The 22,814-nt window shown below is 41.8% G+C and overlaps 1 protein-coding gene across 1 annotated transcript in view; it reads left to right on the top strand.

The window, feature by feature from the left end:
- The window catches only part of KIF26B (kinesin family member 26B), a 641,515-nt gene that overhangs the window by 553,580 nt on the left and 65,121 nt on the right, over positions 1-22,814 (top strand). The window contains exons 9-10 of the mRNA XM_073545144.1: positions 5,152-5,335; positions 11,590-11,749. Of these exons, the coding sequence (XP_073401245.1) occupies positions 5,152-5,335; positions 11,590-11,749 (344 nt within the window). The remainder of the gene's footprint in view (positions 1-5,151; positions 5,336-11,589; positions 11,750-22,814) is intronic.

Genomic DNA, 22,814 nt, shown 5'->3' with positions numbered 1-22,814 from the left:
TCAGATCTAAAATCACTTGTTAAAAAAAAAAACTTCAGGCAAAATTAACGCAGACTTGGGGACTGCACATTCGTAACAACAAACATCGGCTTCATTCTTCATCTCTCGGCCACAAAGAAGAATAAAGCAAAGAATAAAACAAAGAAACAGAAAACAAATCTGCTGTTTATTCAGCCTGAATAACCAGAGATGGCTGAGACGGATCTTGAGGAGCAGCTGGTGACAGAGAGCAGCCTGCACCCAGAGGAGCCACTGCTGCACAGAAGGCAGAAGAGCGCAGCATGTGAATTATCCCACACTTCTCATTACCTCCCGGGGAAACACAGAGTTACTAATGAACAGCCCAGTAATGCAGGAGGCTGATACCAGAGAGTAGCAGCCCACACCATGGACCAGCAGTGCCGCGGGTATCACGGCAGAGACCTACTCCCCCCCAGGTGAGGACTACTCCCCCCAGCAGTGGCGCTCGCTCCTCACCTGCTCCAGTCTCTTCATTCAATCCACACTATACTTCCGGGAGTGACGTGTCCAGTGCATGCCGGGAGATGTAGTCCAGACACACCCCCTCCTCATTCACCCCTGCACTTCTGGAGAAAAGTCACCATACTCTCAATTGAATCCGGGGGGGGAGTCGGCACTGGCAGCCGGCGGGCCCCCTGACTCATGGGAGCCCCATAGCGGCTGCGTGATATGCCACTGTTAGCGGCATGCCGCTGGCTGGGGGCCCCTGGGGGAGCGGGGGCCCTAGGCAGCTGCCTGGTCTGCCTGGTGCTAACGCCGGCCCTGAGTAGAGGGTAGTCGACTGTCAATCAACATGACATTGACAGTGATGCCTTCTCGAAAGAGCAGAGTGGAAGAGAAGAAACTGCTATGTCGACGTGACCACAAGAAACAGGAGAATTGATGGCATGACTACTCTGACCCAGGAGAGATTATTGCAGGGCAACACAGATTGGTAGTCTCAGATAACCCCCTTTAATGATTTACATGTATCAATTAATAAAATGCAATGTGACAGGATAAAACAGAACTCTAAATCCAATCAATATTTCATACACACATTGTATACTATAATATATTATATATCATAATAGTATACTGTAATATTTTAAAATAATATATTTTATATGTATATTTTCATATTTAGAAAGCATCTTCTCATGTTAGAGATGCTGTGAGAAAGTAGTTGATCAGTTCTGCGCTTGACTTGGTTCCTACCTGTAACTTTAAAGACGCCTTGGACTTCTTCTACACCAGTTCATCAGTGTTACTGAGTTTCTGTGCCCACAAAGTCTGCCTCCACTATTCTAAAACTGTAGAAATAACTTAAGTATCGCTTATAGTATATTTCCTTTGTGTTTAGTTGCAGAACCAGAGTGAACTGCGAGCACCAACTGCTGAGAAAGCTGCCTTTTTCCTGGATGCTGCTATTGCCTCACGCAAATGCAGCCATTATCACAGGGAGCATTGTTTGGCCTATAAGGCTATGTTCACATGTTGTAAAAAATTTCCGCTGTGGATTTGGTTACAGATCCGTGAAAAATCCACAACAAATCCACAGACGGAATCCTCATGTCTTATTTGCAGGTTTTGATGTGGATTTCATCCTACTCCATTTAATAAGCTTTGAATAGGGTGAAAACCGCAATGAAATCTTGCAGAACAGTAAGCATCCTGAAGACTTGAAATCCACCCCATGCTTTAATTTAAATGTAGTTTTTTCCAGAATGTGTGATTGGGGTTTTGAAAAATCCATTTACTTGTATTGCGCTGTTAATTGCTGGTGACTTGCAGTGCAGAAATTACAACAAATCAGCAACATGTGAACTTGGCCTAAATCTCCCTACTCTAGCTTGCAGTGCTCCATAAGTAGGTAGAGGACCATAAGTAGGAAGAGGACCTCCTTCTCCTCTAAAACAGCCTAATAGGCACAAATCTCAAAATAAAATACACAACCATTCTCCTCAGTTTATGAGAAACAAGCTGTAAATTATAAACCTAGTGCAAAACCTTATACAATGGATTTAGTATAAGAAATATGCTGTGTAGGTGGCTTTATGGCAACAAATAAACACAAAGCATATGCTGCTGTGCAGTGAACCATGATAATAAAACTTATGATGAGTAGCAGTAAATTAGAAATGTATCAAGCACCAAAATCAATCATCTTGGTAGATAGGAAAAGGTGGCAGCTCCAGTATATCTTTCAAAGGGGGATGTCAAGTGCAGGCTTTGAAAAGTCTAAAACAATTAATTTGAGTTTTGAGTTGTTCTATTACATTATAAATCAATCTACGATCCATGGCCGTCTGTTTTCTTTCTGTATCTGATCCTTGGCAGCTCCGGAATGGTGAAAATTGAGTGATAGAAAAGAATTCTGTATCACTTATCTAAACGAATTTGTCTGCTGCAGTTTGTATAGATGATGCTAGAAAATAGTGACATATAACATATTGTGCAATCTGATAATAAAAGCACCTGCCGTTTAGATACTTCATTCATACGCTTTATCTGAAATGGCTGCGTGCGTGTATAATTAGGTCAGGTTGAACTGCCTCTTCTTTTTTTTTTATTGAAGGATTATATCATTATCAATTACAAAGATACAAAAAAAAGAGTAAACAGGACAGTATCGGCATCAATTTATCATAAAATATAAGTATGATGTCCAATAAAACATCATGTTTGTTAGGAAGAGAAAGGAGGGAAGGGGAGGGGAGATTTTAAGCCACCTGTATTCCAATAATTAGGTTACTAAAATCCAATGGAATCCATATACAGTGCAGCCATTTGTAAGGTTCCTATACACTTTTAATACCTGTCAGATGAATGCTAGTTCCTCGTGATTCTTATATACACGTACAGAATACCTGTCGGATGAATGCTAGTTCCTCGTGATTCTTATATACACGTACAGAATGCCTGTCGGATGAATGCTAGTTCCTCACGATTCTTACATACACGTACACGTGTTCAGAATAGAGAAAGAGGTGAGATATTTTTAGACACTTCTAATTGCAGCTTGGGTCCCTCAAGAAAAAAAAGTAAGTATCAAGCATTGAAATTTGACATGCTTGATTATTCTTTCTTATGTCAACATCTATTGGCAGAGAGTTGGGAGAGTCAAATAAAAAACTCAGTCTGTTCTGCCAAGATTGAGCATGCAAATCATCAAGACCTGCAGCTCTCTGCTCCCTTTGCAGTGCTGGCTAATGTCATCCTAGATGTGCTCGATGGAGAAGAAGTCTGGAGAGACCGCAGGCTATGGTGCAAGCAAGACAGCAATGGAGGCAGGATTGAAGGTCTTTCACTTCAGCGAAGAGTCACACTTTTGTATTGGATGCAATGTTAGCCAAAGATCAGTCTGGAGACAATGTGGGGAATGCCATGGGGAGGTCTTCATGAGGGAACATCATACTGGTCCTACTACTGGGAACATGGTTTAGGGTGTGTGAACAATCGGCACAGTTGGCTACACATAGAAGTAGACACAGGAACATTGTCTTTTAAAATCTTCCACTGGTTTATTAAAAATACTGCATAAACCAGTGCAACGTTAGTAAAACAAACCCGGCCTTACTGGCCTAACAGGAAAACAAAAACATAATGTGTGGCACAGTCCTTGTTGCTACCGGAATCTGCCCACTTCATGAACAAACTGCAAAAGGTTCAACTTCCCTTAACATGAAAACACAGTTGCAGAGCTTGCACCTCCAGGCCCACCCCACCCTGAATGCTCTAGAAGTCTAGGTGTGTATCCTCTGGACTCCTCCCACTGTACAGGAGTTCAGTCAACCTACCAACTAAACATGGCTGAGTCACTTGGTGTGCTGGAGCATTTGCTACATTGCTATCAATGAAGCTAACACCCTTAGTGTAACATACCTCCTCTCCAGTACTTTGACAGTGTTTTTGCTGCAGGTGGCATAATGTATGGTTTCTAGACCACTGTAATATGTACGCCAGGTACACTAACAGCTCAGCTTTACAATGTTTTGGTGGTGGAGCCAGTTGTATGGCCACTTCTCCGAAGTGTCCCAGGTGCCATTTTTCCATACGATATTACCAGCGCACATGCTATAAGCAGCCTGTAAGGACTAAATCTGCTACCATGGCCTACGGCATCTCTGGACTTGTCTTCCATCGAGCATATCTGGTCCATCATTTGTCGGCAATTCCACGAATTTTCCTTTTTTGTGCTGCAATTTCAACATTGAGGAGTGTATTACATGTGTTTTATATACAGAACTACAGTATGCAAAAGTTGTTTCCTAGTGCGGAAACAAATGCTGAGAAGTAAGAATGTTCTATAAAATAGAAGTGTTAAAGGGTTTTTCCGGGACATTTTTTTCCCTATGGGGCTAAGCACTTATCGGCAGATAGTTGCTAACTATCTGTCTGTTTTGCCATGCAACGATCTCTCCCAGGTTAGAGTGGTCATGCACTGCTCCTACTGGTGATTCTCCTGCCTACTGTGGCGTCACGTTGACACAGCAGTTCCTTCTCTTCCACTCTGCTTCATCAACAGGGTGTCACTGCCAATGTCATATTCATTGACAGTCAGCTCAGTCTAAAGTAGAGGGTAGTCGGCTGTCAATCAACATGACATTGACAGTGATGCCTTCTCGAAAGAGCAGAGTGGAAGAGAAGAAACTGCTATGTCGACGTGACCACAAGAAACAAGAGAATTGATGGCATGACTGCTCTGACCCAGGAGAGATTATTGCAGGGCAACACAGATTGGTAGTCTCAGATAACCCCCTTTAATGATTTACGTGTATCAATTAATAAAATGCAATGTGACAGGATAAAACAGAACTCTAAATCCAATCAATATTTCATACACACATTGTATACTATAATATATTATATATCATAATAGTACACTGTAATATTTTAAAATAATATATTTTATATGTATATTTTCATATTTAGAAAGCATCTTCTCATGTTAGAGATGCTGTGAGAAAGTAGTTGATCAGTTCTGCGCTTGACTTGGTTCCTACCTGTAACTTTAAAGACGCCTTGGACTTCTTCTACACCAGTTCATCAGTGTTACTGAGTTTCTGTGCCCACAAAGTCTGCCTCCACTATTCTAAAACTGTAGAAATAACTTAAGTATCGCTTATAGTATATTTCCTTTGTGTTTAGTTGCAGAACCAGAGTGAACTGCGAGCACCAACTGCTGAGAAAGCTGCCTTTTTCCTGGATGCTGCTATTGCCTCACGCAAATGCAGCCAACGGGATTGTGATGAAGATGACCACAGAAACTCTCACATGCTCTTTACTCTGCATATTTATCAGTATCGTATGGAGAAAAGTGGGAAAGGAGGCAGTAAGTGTAAATCTAGCATGAAAAACTGAACAAATGTAAACCTTCTCACTTTCCTGCTGTGTGCACGCTCTATACCTGTGTGAAACATAGTGACGGGGAATGTACCAAGAGTCAAAAATTGTTAATAAGTTTAGACCTTTAATGGCTTACGTCTTGTTCATGCATTTTGTACTTGTTCATAATTCCATCCATTTTGAAACAGAATAATGAATACTACGTACAGAATAATAATTGTATTAAAAATCTGCAGTCTAGAATTAGATCATCTATACACTTTTTTGAAAAAAGAAGGATCTGATATCCTGCATCATCAAAGAAAAACCAAACATCAGCTAGCCAACACATACACAGAATAAAATCATTAATATCAGTGACACTGATTAAAATGCAATACAATATATACAGTACCTATAGAGCTGTTTATAAATATCCACAGTGGAGAAAATAAGTATTTGACACACTGCCGATTTTACACATAGTCCCACCTACAGAGAATGGAGAGGTCTGTAATTTTTATCATAGGTACACTTCAACTATGCAGCAAATCAGCAATAGAGAAATAACATAAAACATAACTTTTAATAATAATGTAAAAGCTACCAATGATAGTAGTGCAAGTAAATCACTAGATCAAATGCCACAAATCATAATGGAGGTAACTGTATAAGTCTCTGTAACAGAATACTACCAATATATACATGTGGCTATTCCAAGTCCAAAATTTTGAGAGATTGGACCAAAAAGGTACTTGGACTAAACCAGTGCAAAAAAGGCCAAGTAAAAAATGAACAGTTTCCTTATCAGAGGAACTAAAGAGACCTCTACCCTGTAAAGGTTATCAAGGAATATGCCTATTCATGTATATAACAAAGACATCATAATAATAAGACCATCAACATAATGTGAAAAGGAAAGATCTCTCCACATGAAGATGGAGGATGTCCAGGATCAGATGTCCCATCAGAGTCATATCAGGTCAGGAAGAAAAGGGGGTTAACCCTATACAAGCCCTGTTTGAGCTACAAAAACTGACACCCATGACTCCCGCCCTAACAAGGGCAGTCCACATCTAATCCCTATAAACCATAGCCCTACAAAGTCCCTGTGCATCCCACCAGTGCAAAAAAGGCCAAGTAAAAAATGAACAGTTTCCTTATCAGAGGAACTAAAGAGACCTCTACCATGTAAAGGTTATCAAGGAATATGCCTATTCATGTATATAACAAAAACATCATAATAATAAGACCATCAACATAATGTGAAAAGGAAAGATCTCATCACATGAAGATGGAGGATGTCCAGGATCAGATGTCCCATCAGAGTCATATCAGGTCAGGAAGAAAAGGGGATTCACCCTATACAAGCCCTGTTTGAGCTACAAAAACTGACACCCATGACTCCCGCCCTAACAAGGGCAGTCCACATCTAATCCCTATAAACCATAGCCCTACAAAGTCCCTGTGCATCCCGACGCGTTTCGTCACTTAATGACTCTTCAGGGGACCTATTAGCACAAATTGGGCATCATCACAGAGTATACAGGCTGCCTCCTAAGATGACAATGGACTCCATTGTCATCTTAGGAGGCAGCCTGTATACTCTGTGATGATGCCCAATTTGTGCTAATAGGTCCCCTGAAGAGTCATTAAGTGACGAAACGCGTCGGGGTGCACAGGGACTTTGTAGGGCTATGGTTTATAGGGATTAGATGTGGACTGCCCTTGTTAGGGCGGGAGTCATGGGTGTCAGTTTTTGTAGCTCAAACAGGGCTTGTATAGGGTGAACCCCCTTTTCTTCCTGACCTGATATGACTCTGATGGGACATCTGATCCTGGACATCCTCCATCTTCATGTGGTGAGATCTTTCCTTTTCACATTATGTTGATGGTCTTATTATTATGATGTCTTTGTTATATACATGAATAGGCATATTCCTTGATAACCTTTACAGGGTAGAGGTCTCTTTAGTTCCTCTGATAAGGAAACTGTTCATTTTTTACTTGGCCTTTTTTGCACTGGTTTAGTCCAAGTACCTTTTTGGTCCAATCTCTCAAAATTTTGGACTTGGAATAGCCACATGTATATATTGGTAGTAATCTGTTACAGAGACTTATACAGTTACCTCCATTATGATTTGTGGCATTTGATCTAGTGATTTACTTGCACTACTATCATTGGTAGCGTTTACATTATTATTAAAAGTTATGTTTTATGTTATTTCTCTATTGCTGATTTGCTACTCTGTATCGTGAGAATTTGTGGGTATTTAATCCACTTTTGTGCTGTATTTCTAACACTTCAACTATGAAAAATTCCATTGTATTACACGTGCTTCTCACAAAATTAGAATATCATCAAAAAGTTAATTTAATTCAGTTCTTCAATGCAAAAAGTGAAACTAAAATATTATATGGAGTCATTACAAACAGAGTGATCTATTTCAAGTGTTTATTTCTGTTAATGTTGATGATTATCACTTACAGCCAATGAAAACTCAAAAGTCATTATCTCAATTTGAATATCACTAGCTTGAGAAATGATTTTAAAATCCAAAATGTTGGCCTACTGAAATATATATTCAGTAACTGCACTCAATACTGACCTGTCATTATTATTCTCCAGGTGATTACAAGTTCATAGACACCAAACATGTCATGGTTCTTTTTTATCTAAGTGGAGAAAAAAAATTCAAACATTGTTAAAAAAACATTGCGCCATTTTCCAATACTCGTAGCATCTCCATTTTTTGTGATCTCGGTTTGGATGAGGGCGTATTTTTGGCGTGCCACGCTGATGCTTTTAATGATACCATTTTGGTGCAGATGCAATCTTTTGATTGCCTGCTATTGCATTTTAATGCAGTGTCACAGTGACCAAAAAAAACGTAATTCTGGCATTTTTACTTTTTTTCTCGCTACGCCGTTTAGCGATCAGGTCAATCCTTTTTTTATTGATAGATCAGGCAATTCTAAATGCGGCGATACCAAATATGTGTATATTTGATTTTTTTTATTGTTTTATTTAGAATGGGGCGAGAGGGGGGTGATTTGAACTTTTATTTTTTTTATACTTTTAAAAACATTTGTTTTTTTTACTTTTAGCATGCTTCAATAGCCTCCATGGGAGACTAGAAGCTGCCATAACCCGATTGGCTGTGCTACATACAGGCGATGATCACATCACCTCTATGAATGTCACGAGGCAGTAATGGGAAAACAGGAGATGAGGAACCTGGGCCCCTGAACTGCCTCTCAGGCTAGGGGGGAGCCCTGTCTTTCCTTAACTTGGGGGTACCCTTGAAGGTAGGGAGGCCCAAGTCACCGACCTGTTCCTATCTCCTTTCTAGCCCTAAGCTAGACCCCCAACCCCCACCCCAGAGATGAACAAAGTAAAATGCACCACAAAGAAAATTAACAGGATGACACAAAATGTGAGTGAGGGGAACTCAATACCAATAGGGAAATGGACAAACAACAAAAGGAACAAGGTAACAAAAACTCAGCACTTAGCTTGTGCACACCGCTGCTTAACTCCACACCACATATAGCACAGCAACAGGACTCCAAACACCATAGAGCTGCTTCTGTAAAGGTTGGTCTCCAAAGAGGAACTGTATCACCAACAGTCAGGTGATGCGTCAGGTGACCTTTTAAAGGATGTGGGAGTGGTCACCAACAACATCAGCTGACCCAGCAGCACTGCAGTAACACCAGCTTTCCAGCGAGGAAAAACTGCATTTAACTCCTGCTGGCCCGAAGGGAAAAAATTTTAATGTGAGTGGAACCAGAACTGCCACAACTCCCAACATGGAACGTGACAATGTAGTACAATTACTCACTTGCTATGAGCACCGACCACCGGGTGCCGCTCACAGCAAGCCGGCAGTGACAACCATAGAGGTCTCCAGAAGACCCCTGGTAGTCATGCCTAAGAACCATGTGAAGGGGTCACCGGTGTGTGGATTTCCGGCCCGATGGCCAGAAGCACAAGTTAAATGCATTTAACGGGTTAATACATGTTCAAAATAGCTGACATCTCCCAGGAAAGATGTGGATTCACCACCAGAGCCCACTTCAAATGGAGGGAGTCCGACGTCGGCGTACTATTATGCCTGATGTTGAAAAGGGGTTTAAGCACAGAAATCCAGGTCCCCATTGATTTCTATTGCGTTTGGTTCTAAGGTCAAGTTCAAGGTGAAGTTCGGACCCGAGCCTCGTTGAACCCGGTAAATCCGAACATCCATGGGTTCACTCATTTCTACTATATGTGTCTGTTAAATTATGTTTTACTCTTTAATATCTGATGTTGTCTGTTTATGTACTCTCTGAATTGTGAAGTGCTGAGGAATATATTGACGCTATAGAAATAAAAATTATATTTATTAATGACTAACTCAAAAAATGGTTACAAATATCAAGATTTTCAGAATACTGAGGTCTCTTCTTCCGAGACCGTTTTTTCAGATATAAAAAAAAAGTATGCCTGATGAACAGACCTGATTAGTCTGGAAATCTTGCTATTTGTCACCGTCTTTTCAGTTAGCCATTGAAAGGTATCAACCGCTGAGAACTCTCAGTTTTTAATATTTTACTGCATGGAGTATTACCAATATTATAGCAAATAAACCCTTCCCAATGACAATTACAGACAGTCAATGACCGGTCAGTGGATTTCAACAAGATATAAAATCAGCATATAGCAAGAGCCCTACATGTGAGCCGAGGTTGATCGAAAGTGACAAGACGTAACCAAAGACTAGAAGATTTAAACAAAAGCAATTTTAACTGAAAGGAACAGTAAGAGTTCACGCTCAGCTCTGTGTTGGATGGATTTATTTTCCAGTTGATTGATGACAACCAAGTATAAGAAGAAAGCAGAAGAATTATTTGCTTCCATCTAACTCTCGAATGACAGTCATGTTCTGTAGACCCTACTCGATAAAGGAAAGCCATGAATGATGAGTCTAGCACAAATAAACCATTTTATGGAAAGTAGAAAAGTGAAGTGATAATTTTATATAATACCTGCATGAATAACAATAGGACATACATAGCAGATTTCCTGTGAAAGGGTGATGGTAACAGACTTGGGTTTTACTTTTACCTATCTTTCATGCATCCATCTTAATGAAAGTATATTTAAATGTATTTCCATTTTTAATTAAGTTCCAATGCAGATGTATTAGGAAGTAAAATCAAATTTAGTTCACTTTTAGTGCCCAAACCATACTGAATGGACCAGGCTTTGTCTGATTGTGTTGCTGTGCAGCTGTGAATACTGTATCGAGATTTGCTCTGTTCACTTGTGGAATAGTGGAACAATGTGCTCTAGCTAGGTATTGGTATTAGCGTTGTGGTATAGGCAGATGGCAACATAGCAAAGGAATTTATGTACATTCGCTTTCTTAGCTAAACTGTCTGGAAGAAGCTATTTAGAAGTATATGTAGGCAAATAATCTCTGACCATTTCCATTGTGTTATCAATAGTTCAGATCATGCATTCATGCATTTGTTACACTACAAGCTCATACAGTTGGATAGTAGATGATCGTAAAGGGAGCATATCATCAGAAAATGACCAATTGTTTAAATCAGAGTTTTCTTGTGTTACATGTATTTAGAAAAAAAAAAATAGCAATGTTTTTTTCCCCATAAGACAATCTGTATTAAAAATAAAAAAAATAGAACTCTTACAATTTTCACACTGGCCACTGTGAATTTTTTAGACTTTAGCTTCTGATTGCTTCAGGAAACAACACATGTACATAGCCACAATGATCTGATCCTGAACGTCTTTTGTATTGAGGTGTATAATGAGCTGAGTATAGAGGTATTACTTGCCATTATAATCCTATCTCTAGTAATATGGAGCTTTGCTGGCTAACCATTACAGAAAGGTCTGGAAATATGAGTCTAAAAAGTGGTCAATGTAAAAATGGCAAAAAATGCAAGATTATATTTTTTTTTGAATTGTAAAATGGAAAAAAAACATTGCCAAGAAAGAGATAAAAAATACATGTAAATCATAGTTTTTTGTTTAAAGGGAGGCATTTTTAAAATATATTCTTAGAAATACTTGTATACATCTGGTACATGTCACTTGGGACAGTTTTCGGGTCTTAGTCCAGTATGTCATTTATGAAACATTTTCCCTATCGTTTTAATGCTGTGAGTGCAAAAAATTGTAATGACACTGTATATATTGGAGCGTGCAACACTTCTTAAAGGTTAACCTGGCTTCCTTTCTCTTGGCAGTGTCGGGAGGTCGCAGTCGATTGCATCTTATTGATCTGGGAAGCTGCGTAAAGGTGCAGAGTAAAAATAGAGATAGTAGCACGGGCTTGTGTCTCTCTCTGTCTGCACTTGGCAATGTCATTCTCGCTCTGGTCAATGGCAGCAAACACATACCATACAAGTAAGCAACATGAAATGACTGTCAGTATTAGAAAATGCAATTTTATCTATTCAATGTTAGCAATCCAGTAAGGGGACTGGAACAGATGACATTAAAATTAACTACAATATGTTAGGTTCTTAAGCAAGAAATATATGACCAATGTATTGGGTAATTAATAAATTTCAAAATATTTGTTTTAAATTCTGTTTTGGACTGAATATGAGACAATTATATTACTTTGCCCAAATGTAAAATAAATTAGTTTTCTGTCTTAAACTTTGTAATATATGGTGTATAGCTTATTAGAGGTGGAAGTCTGATTGCCAATATACCCCCACCAATAAAGGAGTTGTAGCTAGTAAAACACAGAGGCTGCTTCCAATATTTTCCCATTTTTGCACCCTGGATCATACATCTTGATTTGACTGGCACTGTGTTGTCATTCTCTGTATACCTTCTAATTGGAAGTAGCAGTGAGAAGTGAATAAACATTGTACTTTTGTATTACTATTGTGTTCTATATTGTAAAATGTTGTAGCATAGATCTTCTTGATATACATTGCACGTTAGGTAGAGGTATCCAAAATGAATCTAGAGTCCAGCACACAATGACGAAGGCTTTTGTATTAAGTAGAGTTAACTTCCTGTAATTAATTCATTAATGGCTTCTATAGTGAATACAGGAAGGTAAGAAGCATAGTTTTATATTCTTATTAATATTATTTATTATTATGGCACCATTTATTCCATGGAAAAAGGGGAAAAGGGGTATACATAACAAAAAACAAGTGCAATAATCTTGAAGAAAACAAGTCACAGACTGGTACAGGAGGAGAGAGGACCCTGCCCTTGAGGGCTCACTATCTACAAGGAATGGGTGATGGTACAGCTGGTGGTGCAACTTTTTGGTTCCTTTTGAAGGTTTCCACGGTAGGCGAGAATCTGGTGTGTTGGGTAAGAGCTTTCCAGAGTAGGAGGGATACATTGGAAAAATCTAATATGGCTATAGAACATGTCAAATGGTCCTCTGTGTCAAAGGCAGATAACAGGTCCAAGAAGAGGATAGAGTGGTGTCGCTTGCGTTTGGCAGTTAGTAGGTCGTTGGTGACTTTTTTGGAAGTTGTCTTTTAGGCTGGTCAGCTGATGTTGGTTTGTAACTAATCCCACCTCCCTTTAAATAGTCACATGATTCATAATCTGATCGTCGGTCTTAGAGTTTTTTTTCTATGCAGACCAGCTTGGTGTGTGGAGTTCGCCTTTGACGGTGGTGTTGCTTCCGTGGGAGTTCTGCTATCCTGATGCTATTTACTTTACTGCTGTGGAGCTTAGCAGCAGACCCTAAGCTGAGTAGTTTTCTTTTTGTCTGTCCCCTGTTTGTTTCTTCCCCTGTGTGTTACCATCTGCAGTGGTGAAACTAGTATCCTTGCCGACCAGGGTACAACGAGGGTACAAAGAGGTGACAGACAGGGACTAGGCACGTGACGGCTGTGGGGTGAAGGGCCCGTCATTAAGGAAGCTAAGGCTTCTTTTACACTTACCGTGTTTTTGAGGCCCCAATAGATTTCTATGGGGCCGCAAAATTGGCCCGCAAAAATTCCACGGTGTGCCATAAGGCCGTGAGGGCCGTGTTTGCGGCCATGAAAAAAGATCGAGCTTGCTCGATCTTTTTCACAGCGTACGGACATGGCCCCCATTGAAAATCAATGGGGCCACTAAAACAAAAACAGTAGTTTGGTTTGGCGGTGCACCGTCACTTCCGGTGTTGCGGAACTCCGGTTTTTTTCCAATACTACTTCAATAGTATTGGAAAGCTGAAAAACAGCGATCCACAAGTTTTTTGCGGTCCGTTATTGCGGCTGACCGTGAAAATTGCGGCGATACGGCCCGCAAAAATGGGCCGCAATAATGGGCCGCAAAAAACACAGTAAATGTAAAAGAAACCTTAGGGATAGACACAGGTTGATGTCATGAGGTGTCCCTCCCACGCTCTCCATCGTTAGACCCTTCCTCTCCTTTTTCCATCCTGTCTTACTTATATGCTGTGTCGTCCACTGGATTTACCCATATCCGAGCGTGACAGGTGTGAGGACAGTTCAAAATGGACGTGTTATTCCAGTAGTTTTGACACATAGTGTAGAAGTGATATGGGGCAATAGTTAGACAGAGAGGATGGGTCAAAGGAGGGCTTTTTGAGGAGAGCTGTGATTGAGGCATGTTTGAAGCATGAGTGGAAGACACCAGTTGTTAGTGATAAATTGAAGAGATGAGTTAGGGTTGCAATGAAGACTGTGGTGAGGTTTAAGATGAGGTGGGACGGGATCAGATCAAGTTCTCAGGTGGTGAGATGTGATTTGGAGTGTAAAGAGGAAAGTTGATCTTCTGTAATGGTGGAGACCCTGGTTTTGGAGGAGGAGGGCTGAGTAGTTATGAGGAGGGGCAGTGGGGGCTGATTTTGTAGATCTTCTGCTTGAAGAATGAGGCAAAGTGTTCATCTGAGATTAGAGGTGAAAGAGGAGGTTTGTGTTAAGGGTTGTGAGACAGAGATTATATGATAGATGAGAAGTATATTTGTTTTGCTGCAGTGAGCATGGACTTGAAAGTAATGAGGGACAGTTTGAATGTGATGATGTGCTTATTCGAGTTGGATCTTTTCCATCTCTGCTCAGCAATCCTGGATGACCATCTCAGTTCTTTAGTCAGGCTGGTGTGCCAGGATTGCTTGTTGAGTGTGCGAACTTTGGTATGTAAAAGGGGCTACCAATTCGAGTGCTGCAGCTTTTCTGGTGTTATATAAAGCGGCAGCAGCATCTGCATTGTGTCTGTAAAAGGGAGAAGGGATTCAGAAAGTGATTGTAGGTCGGGGTTTTTGAGATTCCTGCAAGGGTATACAAGTTTGTGGAGTGGGTCTTAATCAAAGGCCCGATGGAGACATGCCTCTTTATAAAAATGACACATATACTGTCCACCAGTGGACTGAAAAACAAAATATTTTCCAACTAATAGCAAATGTAGGAGCAAATGTAGATTTTGTCTATCATTTTGTCTGTTTATATCATAAATTCTAGTTAAAAAGCTGGGCTAAGGTTGGTAATGCCCCAATAAGCCCACCCACTTTTTAAAATTGTGCAGGACTTAAGTAAAATGAAGTAATATACAATGCAATACACAATGCAAATGCATTGTCATCTTTGGCAATCATGCATGTACCGACTGGTGAGAGGAAAATAACTTGCAACCAAGCATCTCCGGTAGCAACATATAAAACAATTATGTATGTTGAAATGCATCTGCCCAATCCTACTTTCAGAATATGTAGGTGAGCGATCCCATACACAATTGATCGGCCTGGCCCAACAAAATCGTCCAGTTTGTGTGACATTATTTTTATGTGTGTACGTCCACCTTAAGCCCATACACAACTTTCACACCAATCCAATGGTAAGTGGATGAATGGCAATTCTGTCTGAATCAACTAAACAAACAGCATACTTAAGACATGGGTTGAAGGGACATGTATTCTCCTGACAGGGCAAAATTGCTGCTTAATAAATCTGTACATAATAAAATCGCCTGATTTGGCAATTTATGTCATCAACACTTTGTACATTTGACATTTCTGTTCCTGATCCCTGGATGCATTTTGAGTGCACTCATGCATAATCTATACTAGCGTGGTTTATATGTTTTCTCAGCTAATATCATGATCTGTGCAAAATCCAATTTTGTTTAGTGGGTTTTTTTCCAAACACACATTGCCTTTTATCTTGTTAGAAAAGAAATAAAAGCAAACAGCTTCATTTATCGCCTATGACAGCTGAAACTAGCCGGAGCCGCTTCTGAAAAATGTGAAAAAATTCACACAAGGAGAATATGAAAAGTCCTCATTTTTCTTCATCAGTGTCAAGCTGTGAGAGCAGGCAGGAAAGTTGGAATTCATTAGTACACACTCACAGCCCTCTGATTAGTCTGTTCTCTGCAACCTTAGCATGTTAGATATCAGCTTTTATTCTGACTGTGTAGCGATCTGTCGCAGCAACCCAGCAAATAAGAAAAAAAGAGTGGTGACGTCACTTAGGCTATGTGCCCATGATCCGGCAGTAGCAGCGCTTTGGATGCAGCGTATTTTAGCTTAGTCTAAAACGCTGCGTTCTGTTGAACGCAGGTAAATCTGCATGTGATCTCTGAACCATGTGGATTTACCACACCCAATACATTTCTATTGGTGAAATTTCTGTTGTGGAGACTGGTGTCTCCGCAAGATAAATAGACATGCTGCGGTCCTGAAAGATGTGCCTCATATTCGTCTCCGCGGGTGAGCTGCAGGCGCACATACACGCACAGTGCACATGAGATTTCTATACAGAAAAGATATATATCTTTGTACCGTGTTGGCCAGTAGATAGAAAAATATTTAGAATTGAGAGTCCTCAGTGGTTGATACCTTTTATTGGCTAACTGAAAAGATGGTAACACATTGCAAATGTCTCTTCATCAGGCACGACTAATACAACATCTAAAGAATCAAATTTTTATATGTGGCGCCCTGTGTCTTTATCTCTACAAAAGGGTTAAATATGTACTGTTCTGCATGTGTTTTGTGAGCAATGGGAGTTATGCTTTCTCTGCTAGAGACCACACACACACACAATTTGCCTCACTCCCTCACTTGTCTGAAGCTTAGAGCTTTGCAGACACACCCTAACTGGGAAGGGGAGGAGCAGAGGAGTTGATGTTTCAGTGAACAAGAAGGAGGAAGAACATCTTGGAGGCCATCTTAAGACATGTGCTCGATCCAGGAGTGAGAGCTAAGAAGCATCAGGGACCATCCCCTAGACCATCCATGCTTTCAGAGCAGGGTGGTAAGCTGAGAGACTGCGTGGGATTATACAACCAGCAGAAAAGTGTTTTCCCTCAGAAATACTGCAATAACCTAGGATCAGTGAAGGATAGTGCAAGTGGGAACTTGAGCTGCTTCACAAAGGATTCAAGCTGCAAGTTGCTGAAGGAGAAACACACAGTGAGTAGAGGCAATACTGGGAAGTTCTAAACTCCGGGAAGCCTTGGTCCCAGAAGGGATAAGAATAGCAGGAAGTTACACTGAGTCACAGCAGGGAAAGATAACTCTTATTCTGCAGAGCAGACTGTAACCTGGTGAGAGTTGTAATATCTCCTCTGAACTGCACCTGAACTACAGTAAATTATAAAGTGACTTTCCTTGTCTCCTGCCTTATTACTCCGTGCCTTCTACTTGCATCACAATCTCTGGGGGTCTGCCCTGGTTGGAGAGGGTTTAACATCTGCACTGCCATCACCATCTACTCCCCCAGCGATCATCTGCAGTGCCAGCTATACTACAGTTAAACATTCCAACTGGCATCACGAATCACTACATAAACTTTATCCCCATCCAATTCTACCCCTTTTACATGACCGCCTGGGGCCTCGGACTGGGTCACCGCCACTGTGACATCTCCCATTGAAGTTAATAGGCTCGGTACTGAATATCCCAAGGCCCCTGGGGCGCGTCATTTTTGGCATCACGAATAGGATTCGAACAGGATTACCATGCGTGCCTAAAGTCCTACAGGAGCAACGACCTGCAGCAACTGAAGCAGTGAGTCGCACCCCTGCAAAGGTTAACGGGGGAACATGTCTAATCCCGGCGACGCTCAGGGTGCAGCAGCTGGAGCTCCCATATTGCCTCTCACCATGCCTTATATACCTGGTGCGACATGGCTGCCACAGTACACTGGCGAATCGCACACCTTAAGTGACTTTAAAGAGAAGCTGCGCTGCATTTTTGAAATTTACCCTATGTCAGAGGAGCAGAAAGTCAGTATACTTATAGGTCAGCTCAATGGCGCTGCTCAAAGAGAAGTTATATCTTGGCCAGCAACTGATAAAAAAAACTGTAAAAGACATTTTTGCTAAATTAAAGGATACTTTTGACACCTGTTCTGCTTCAGAAATAAAAATGCGATTTTTCAGCTGCAGACAGAAATCACAGGACACTATTGGAGACTCTTAACCTGCAGGAGGCGCTGCAAACCATTAAACAAATTCATCCAGACAGTGTAAGAGATGAGAACAAAATGCTGAAAGAACAGTTTATAGAAGGTCTTCTGTCTAATTCCAGTAAGGCACAACTGCGCATGATGTCATTGCGGAACCCTGACATGGACTTTGTTCAGTTTAAGGACAGATCCATCCGTATTTTAAGAGAATCTACCTATGTCTGCACTGAGCCAGTTAAACATCCAGCAGTTCCATACCACCAGGGGGCAGTATCAACTCAGGTGCCAGCAGTTCAGCATGTGCAGATTCCAATTGATGATTCTACTGCAGATTTATGGCTGCAAGTACAGAAACTGACTAAAAATATGGCTGCTCTATGTAAAACTGTTCAGACTCTCCAGACTTGTTCCCCCACAGAGAGGATCCAATTAGCATCAAGCCCGGATGATCTCTCATGGCGACGGCCAAAGAGGATGCCGCAACATCAGCGACGACTGACTCGCACCGGCAGGAGAACAACAGACCGATTTGACTCTTCTGGGAGACCCATCTGCAGATGGTGCCATAAGGTGGATCACGTCGAAAGAGAATGTCCTTTAAATGGGCGACTCCTGGGGCCGAGGACCAACCCCCAGGAGTAAGACAGTCTGGTCCAACTAACTGGAGAAACAGGTATGATGGAGGATGTCCACTTATACCTGTGGTAGTGGATGGTATCCCCTTCACCACCCTCGTGGACACTGGATCACAGGTAACCACAATGCCTCACACACTGTACCAGAGATATTGGACTGATGCTGATTTCACCCAACTTCCTGATGGTAACTTGTCTTTAATAGCAAGTAATGGTCAACCTCTGACACAGGTGGGGTACAAAGAGGTTGTCTTTAAAGTGGGGAAGGTGGAGCTCAAAGCTCAAGATCTTGTGGTGATAGAGGTGGAAAGAGTAGAGTGTCCACCTATCATAACATTGGGCACAAATGTGATTGAAAATTGTTTAAGTGAGGTCATAACCATTTTGAAAGACATAGCCGAGTCAGCCCCGTACAAAGAACAGCATGCCCTCAATAAAGATATCAAGGCCCTTGTGCAGCAACAGCAGGTGTTGTTAACTGGTGGAGAGATTGGTAGCGTAAGTGTGAGTGAACCCCACTCCATTATGCTTCCCCCTAGGAGTGAGACCCTCATCTGGTGCAGTGCAGCCATAGGCATCAGAGGACGGGACTGCCAAGCTCTTTTTGAACCAGTCTATTCAGATAGCAGACCTACTGTGCTGACAGCCAGGGGAATAGTTGATGTTAAAAGGGGCAGGGTTCCGGTATGTGTTCTGAACTGTGGAGAGGAGGAAGCTTGCTTGCCCCGTTATGCAACCGTAGCCAAACTATTCACAGTCAGCAACAACGATATTCAGGCTGTAGAACCTTTGACTCCGTTAGAAGCGACGGATGGCAATGGCTCTTCTGTACAGACGGAGGAATGGTTCCAAAAGATACATGTTGGCACTGACTCCACTCCTGTACATCAGAAAAATGGAGTGCAGCGGGTGGTGCATGAATACGAGAGGGTTTTCAGTAAGCATCCTTTGGATTTTGGGCAGGTAAAAGGGTTTCAACATAACATCCCCACAGGAGATCACCCACCTATCAAAGAAAGGTATCGTCCTGTACCTCCAGCTCATTATCAGTGTGAAAAAGGTATGCTAAGAGAAATGAAACAAGCAGGGGTAATCAGGGATAGCTACAGTCCTTGGGCAGCTCCCCTGGTGTTAGTCAAAAAGAAAGATGGTACAATGCGCATGTGTGTAGATTACAGACAACTTAACAAAATTACTCACAAAGATGCATACCCCTTACTGCACAGAGGAGTCTCTAGCAGTGTTAAAATCAGCTAGGCACTTCTCCACTTTGGACTTAACCAGCGGGTACTGGCAGGTTCTTGTTGCTGAGGCAGACAAAGAAAAAAACTGCGTTCACTACTCCTATGGGGCTATGTGAATTTAATTACATGCCATTCAGATTGAGCAGTGCTCCTGGAATCTTTCAGAGAATTATGGAATGTTGCCTGGGCCATATGAATTTTGAGACTGTGCTATTGTACTTGGATGATGTGATTGTATATTCCAGGACCTATGAGGAACATCTGCAACACTTGGCAGAGGACTTGGAGGCGTTGTCCAACTTCGGTTTGAAGGTAAAACCATCTAAATGTCATCTCCTAAAGCCCAAAGTATAGTATTTAGGCCATGTCCTGAGTTCGGAAGGAGTAGCACCCGACCCAGACAAAGTGACTGTCATCAGAGACTGGCAAGTACCCACCAACATCCAAGAGGTCAGACAATTCCTATGCCTAGTGGGATACTACAGACGTTTTATCAAAGACTTTACTAAATTGGCAGCCCCCTTCAAGATCTCCTAGTTGTCCAACCCAAAAAGGCCATAGTCAAGAGTCCCCTGATCGAGTGGAATGCTAGGTTGAATGAGTCATTCAACAGCCTTAAGCAAGCACTTACTGGAGAAGAGATCTTAGCATATCCAGACTATGATCAGCCATTTATCCTGCACACCGATGCCAGCAATGTTGGGTTAGGAGCTGTCCTATCTCAAGTGCAGCAGGGTAAGGAGAAAGTCATTGCTTATGCCAGTCGGAAGCTTCGTCCTACTGAGAGGAACCCTACCAACTATAGCTCCTTCACGCTAGAATTCTTGGCTATAGTTTGGTCAGTGACCGAGAGGTTCAAGCACTATTTGGCCTCATCCAAATTTACCATCTATACAGACAACAATCCTTTAACCCATCTGGAGGCCGCCAGGCTCGGCGCCTTGGAACAAAGATGGATGGCTCGGTTGTCCAATTATGAGTTCGTCATCAAATACCAAGCTGGCACTAAAAACACCAATGCTGATGCCTTGTCCCGTATACCAAATGCTCCTGATCCAGCAGAAGATCAAGAAGACCTGGAAGAAATAGAGGTGCCGGCATTTCACCGCCACAGTGCCTCCCAAGACTCTAACCATGCGACAGTCTTGCCGTTCACGAAGTTTCCCTTAATCCACTACCTGACCATGGTTGGGCAGAGATGCAAAGCAGTGACCCGGCTATATGTATGGTCAAAGAACTCCTTGAAGAAGCAGATTCGTCTCCAGCTCCTGATGCGCCTGCAGATGTCCAACAGTTGTGGAAAGAGAAAGAAGCTGTTCCTTTTTGAAGGCAAGTTGATCGGAAGAGCTATTAACCCATGTACACATGAACTGGTCTGGCAGATTGTGGTCCCCAGAAAAGACGTGCCCATGGTCTTGGAAGCTTACCACAATCAAGCGAGACACTTTGGTTGGAAAAAGCTGGAAGTAGTCATCCGCGACCGCTTCTTCTGGACAGGTATGAGACGGTCCATTGAACAGTGGTGTAGAGAATGCAGCCCATGTAATCTCAGAAGAAAGAATTCTGCCAATCAAAGGGCCCCCTTGAAGCCCATCATCACCAAACAACCTTGGGAACTGGTGGCCTTAGACCACGTGCAACTAACCCCAAGCCGATCAGGGTATACCTATGCCTTAACAATAGTGGATCACTATTCCCATTTCCTAGTTGTCATTCCGGTGAAAGAACAAACAGCAAGAACAGCTGCAAAGGCATTCCAAGAATATTTCTGCAGACCTCATGGCTACCTAAATCACGTGCTGACAGACAGAGGTCCAGCCTTCGAAGCAGAAGTCTTCCAAGAATTTTGCTCCCTCTATGGATGTAAAAAGATCAGAACTACACCACACCATCCACAAGGCAATGGTCTTTGCGAAAAACTGAACCATCTGGTAATCAATTTATTGCAGATCCTACCACTGGAAGAAAGGAACCAATGGCCTGAAAAATTACCTGATTGATTCAAATGTACAACTATATCCCAACCAGCGCAACAGGATATGCTCCAGCTTACTTGATGCGTGCACGTCCAGGTAAACTCCCCATCGACCTGGAAATGGGAGTCCTAACTCCTGAAACCATATCCAGCCAATTGGACACGGATTGGAATACAGAAAGACGACTGCAGTATCAAAAAGTTCAGCAATGTGTAGAAGAAAGTCTTGCGCAAGCTAGGCAAAAACAGGAAATGAACTTTAATAGGCATGCTGTGGCAACTCCTTTTCCAACAGGTGAACAAGTGCTGAAGAAAAAGAGAAGAAACCACAAGTTAGATGACCAATGGGAGGCTCAGCCTTACACTATTCAACCATCTAGCTCTGACAACAGCAAAGTGTGTACTATCTCCAAAGACGGCGGAAAAACGTGTACTACCGTATCCAGAGACAATCTGAAAGTATGTCCAGCACAATTGCGTGAAAGAGTTGAGACTAAGGAAGACTCACAGCTAAAAGAAAAGACTGATACCAAGATTCGCACTGGTCAAGGTGAATTCCCTAGTTCTTGGCCACAAATTAACAACGCAGTGGTAGTTCCAGTGATGGTGTTCCCACAAAGGTCTTTACCAGAGACACCAAATTGTTCTAGAAGCAATGAGTCGCTAATGCCAACCACTAACGCTTTGCGGTGGAGGAGTCAGAAAACTTGCCCACAGTCAGCAGTGAACCTGTTGTACCCATGGTAGGTTCAAAGAGTCATAGGAAGTCATCTAGTATTCCTATTTTGTGCAGATCGCAGCATAGCACACAGGGCCAAACCTCTTCTCGCTATAGAAATGATTTATAGAACTGATTCGTAAAATATTCTAAGATTAATAAGTTAGTTTTGATTTGTACTTACATTGAACTTTGCCTTATGTAACATTATTAAAAATGTTAAAGAAGTTGTGCCCACATGGACTAATGTGAGATTTCAGTAGTTAGTATGCCTTTTCCACTACAAGAACTCTTGTAAAGACTCTTAAACTTGAGAAGAAAAACTGTTCATTGTGCCTTGGCAGGAAGCCATCTAAAACAGCCAATGCAGTGAATTTCATATTATTGTCTGTGTGCCCTGCAGCTGCACTCAAGGATGATCCAAACAATCAGAAGTGGTTTTGGGCTGTAATCCACGACCCAACTCAGTTACGGAGACTGTTTACTTATACTCAGGT

This window comes from Dendrobates tinctorius, unplaced genomic scaffold, assembly GCF_039654945.1.
Source record: "Dendrobates tinctorius isolate UK_male_01 unplaced genomic scaffold, ASM3965494v1 ptg000140l, whole genome shotgun sequence".
Taxonomy (NCBI): domain Eukaryota; kingdom Metazoa; phylum Chordata; class Amphibia; order Anura; family Dendrobatidae; genus Dendrobates; species Dendrobates tinctorius.
Note: the sequence above shows the minus strand (reverse complement) of the source record. Positions and strands in the feature narration are given on the sequence as shown.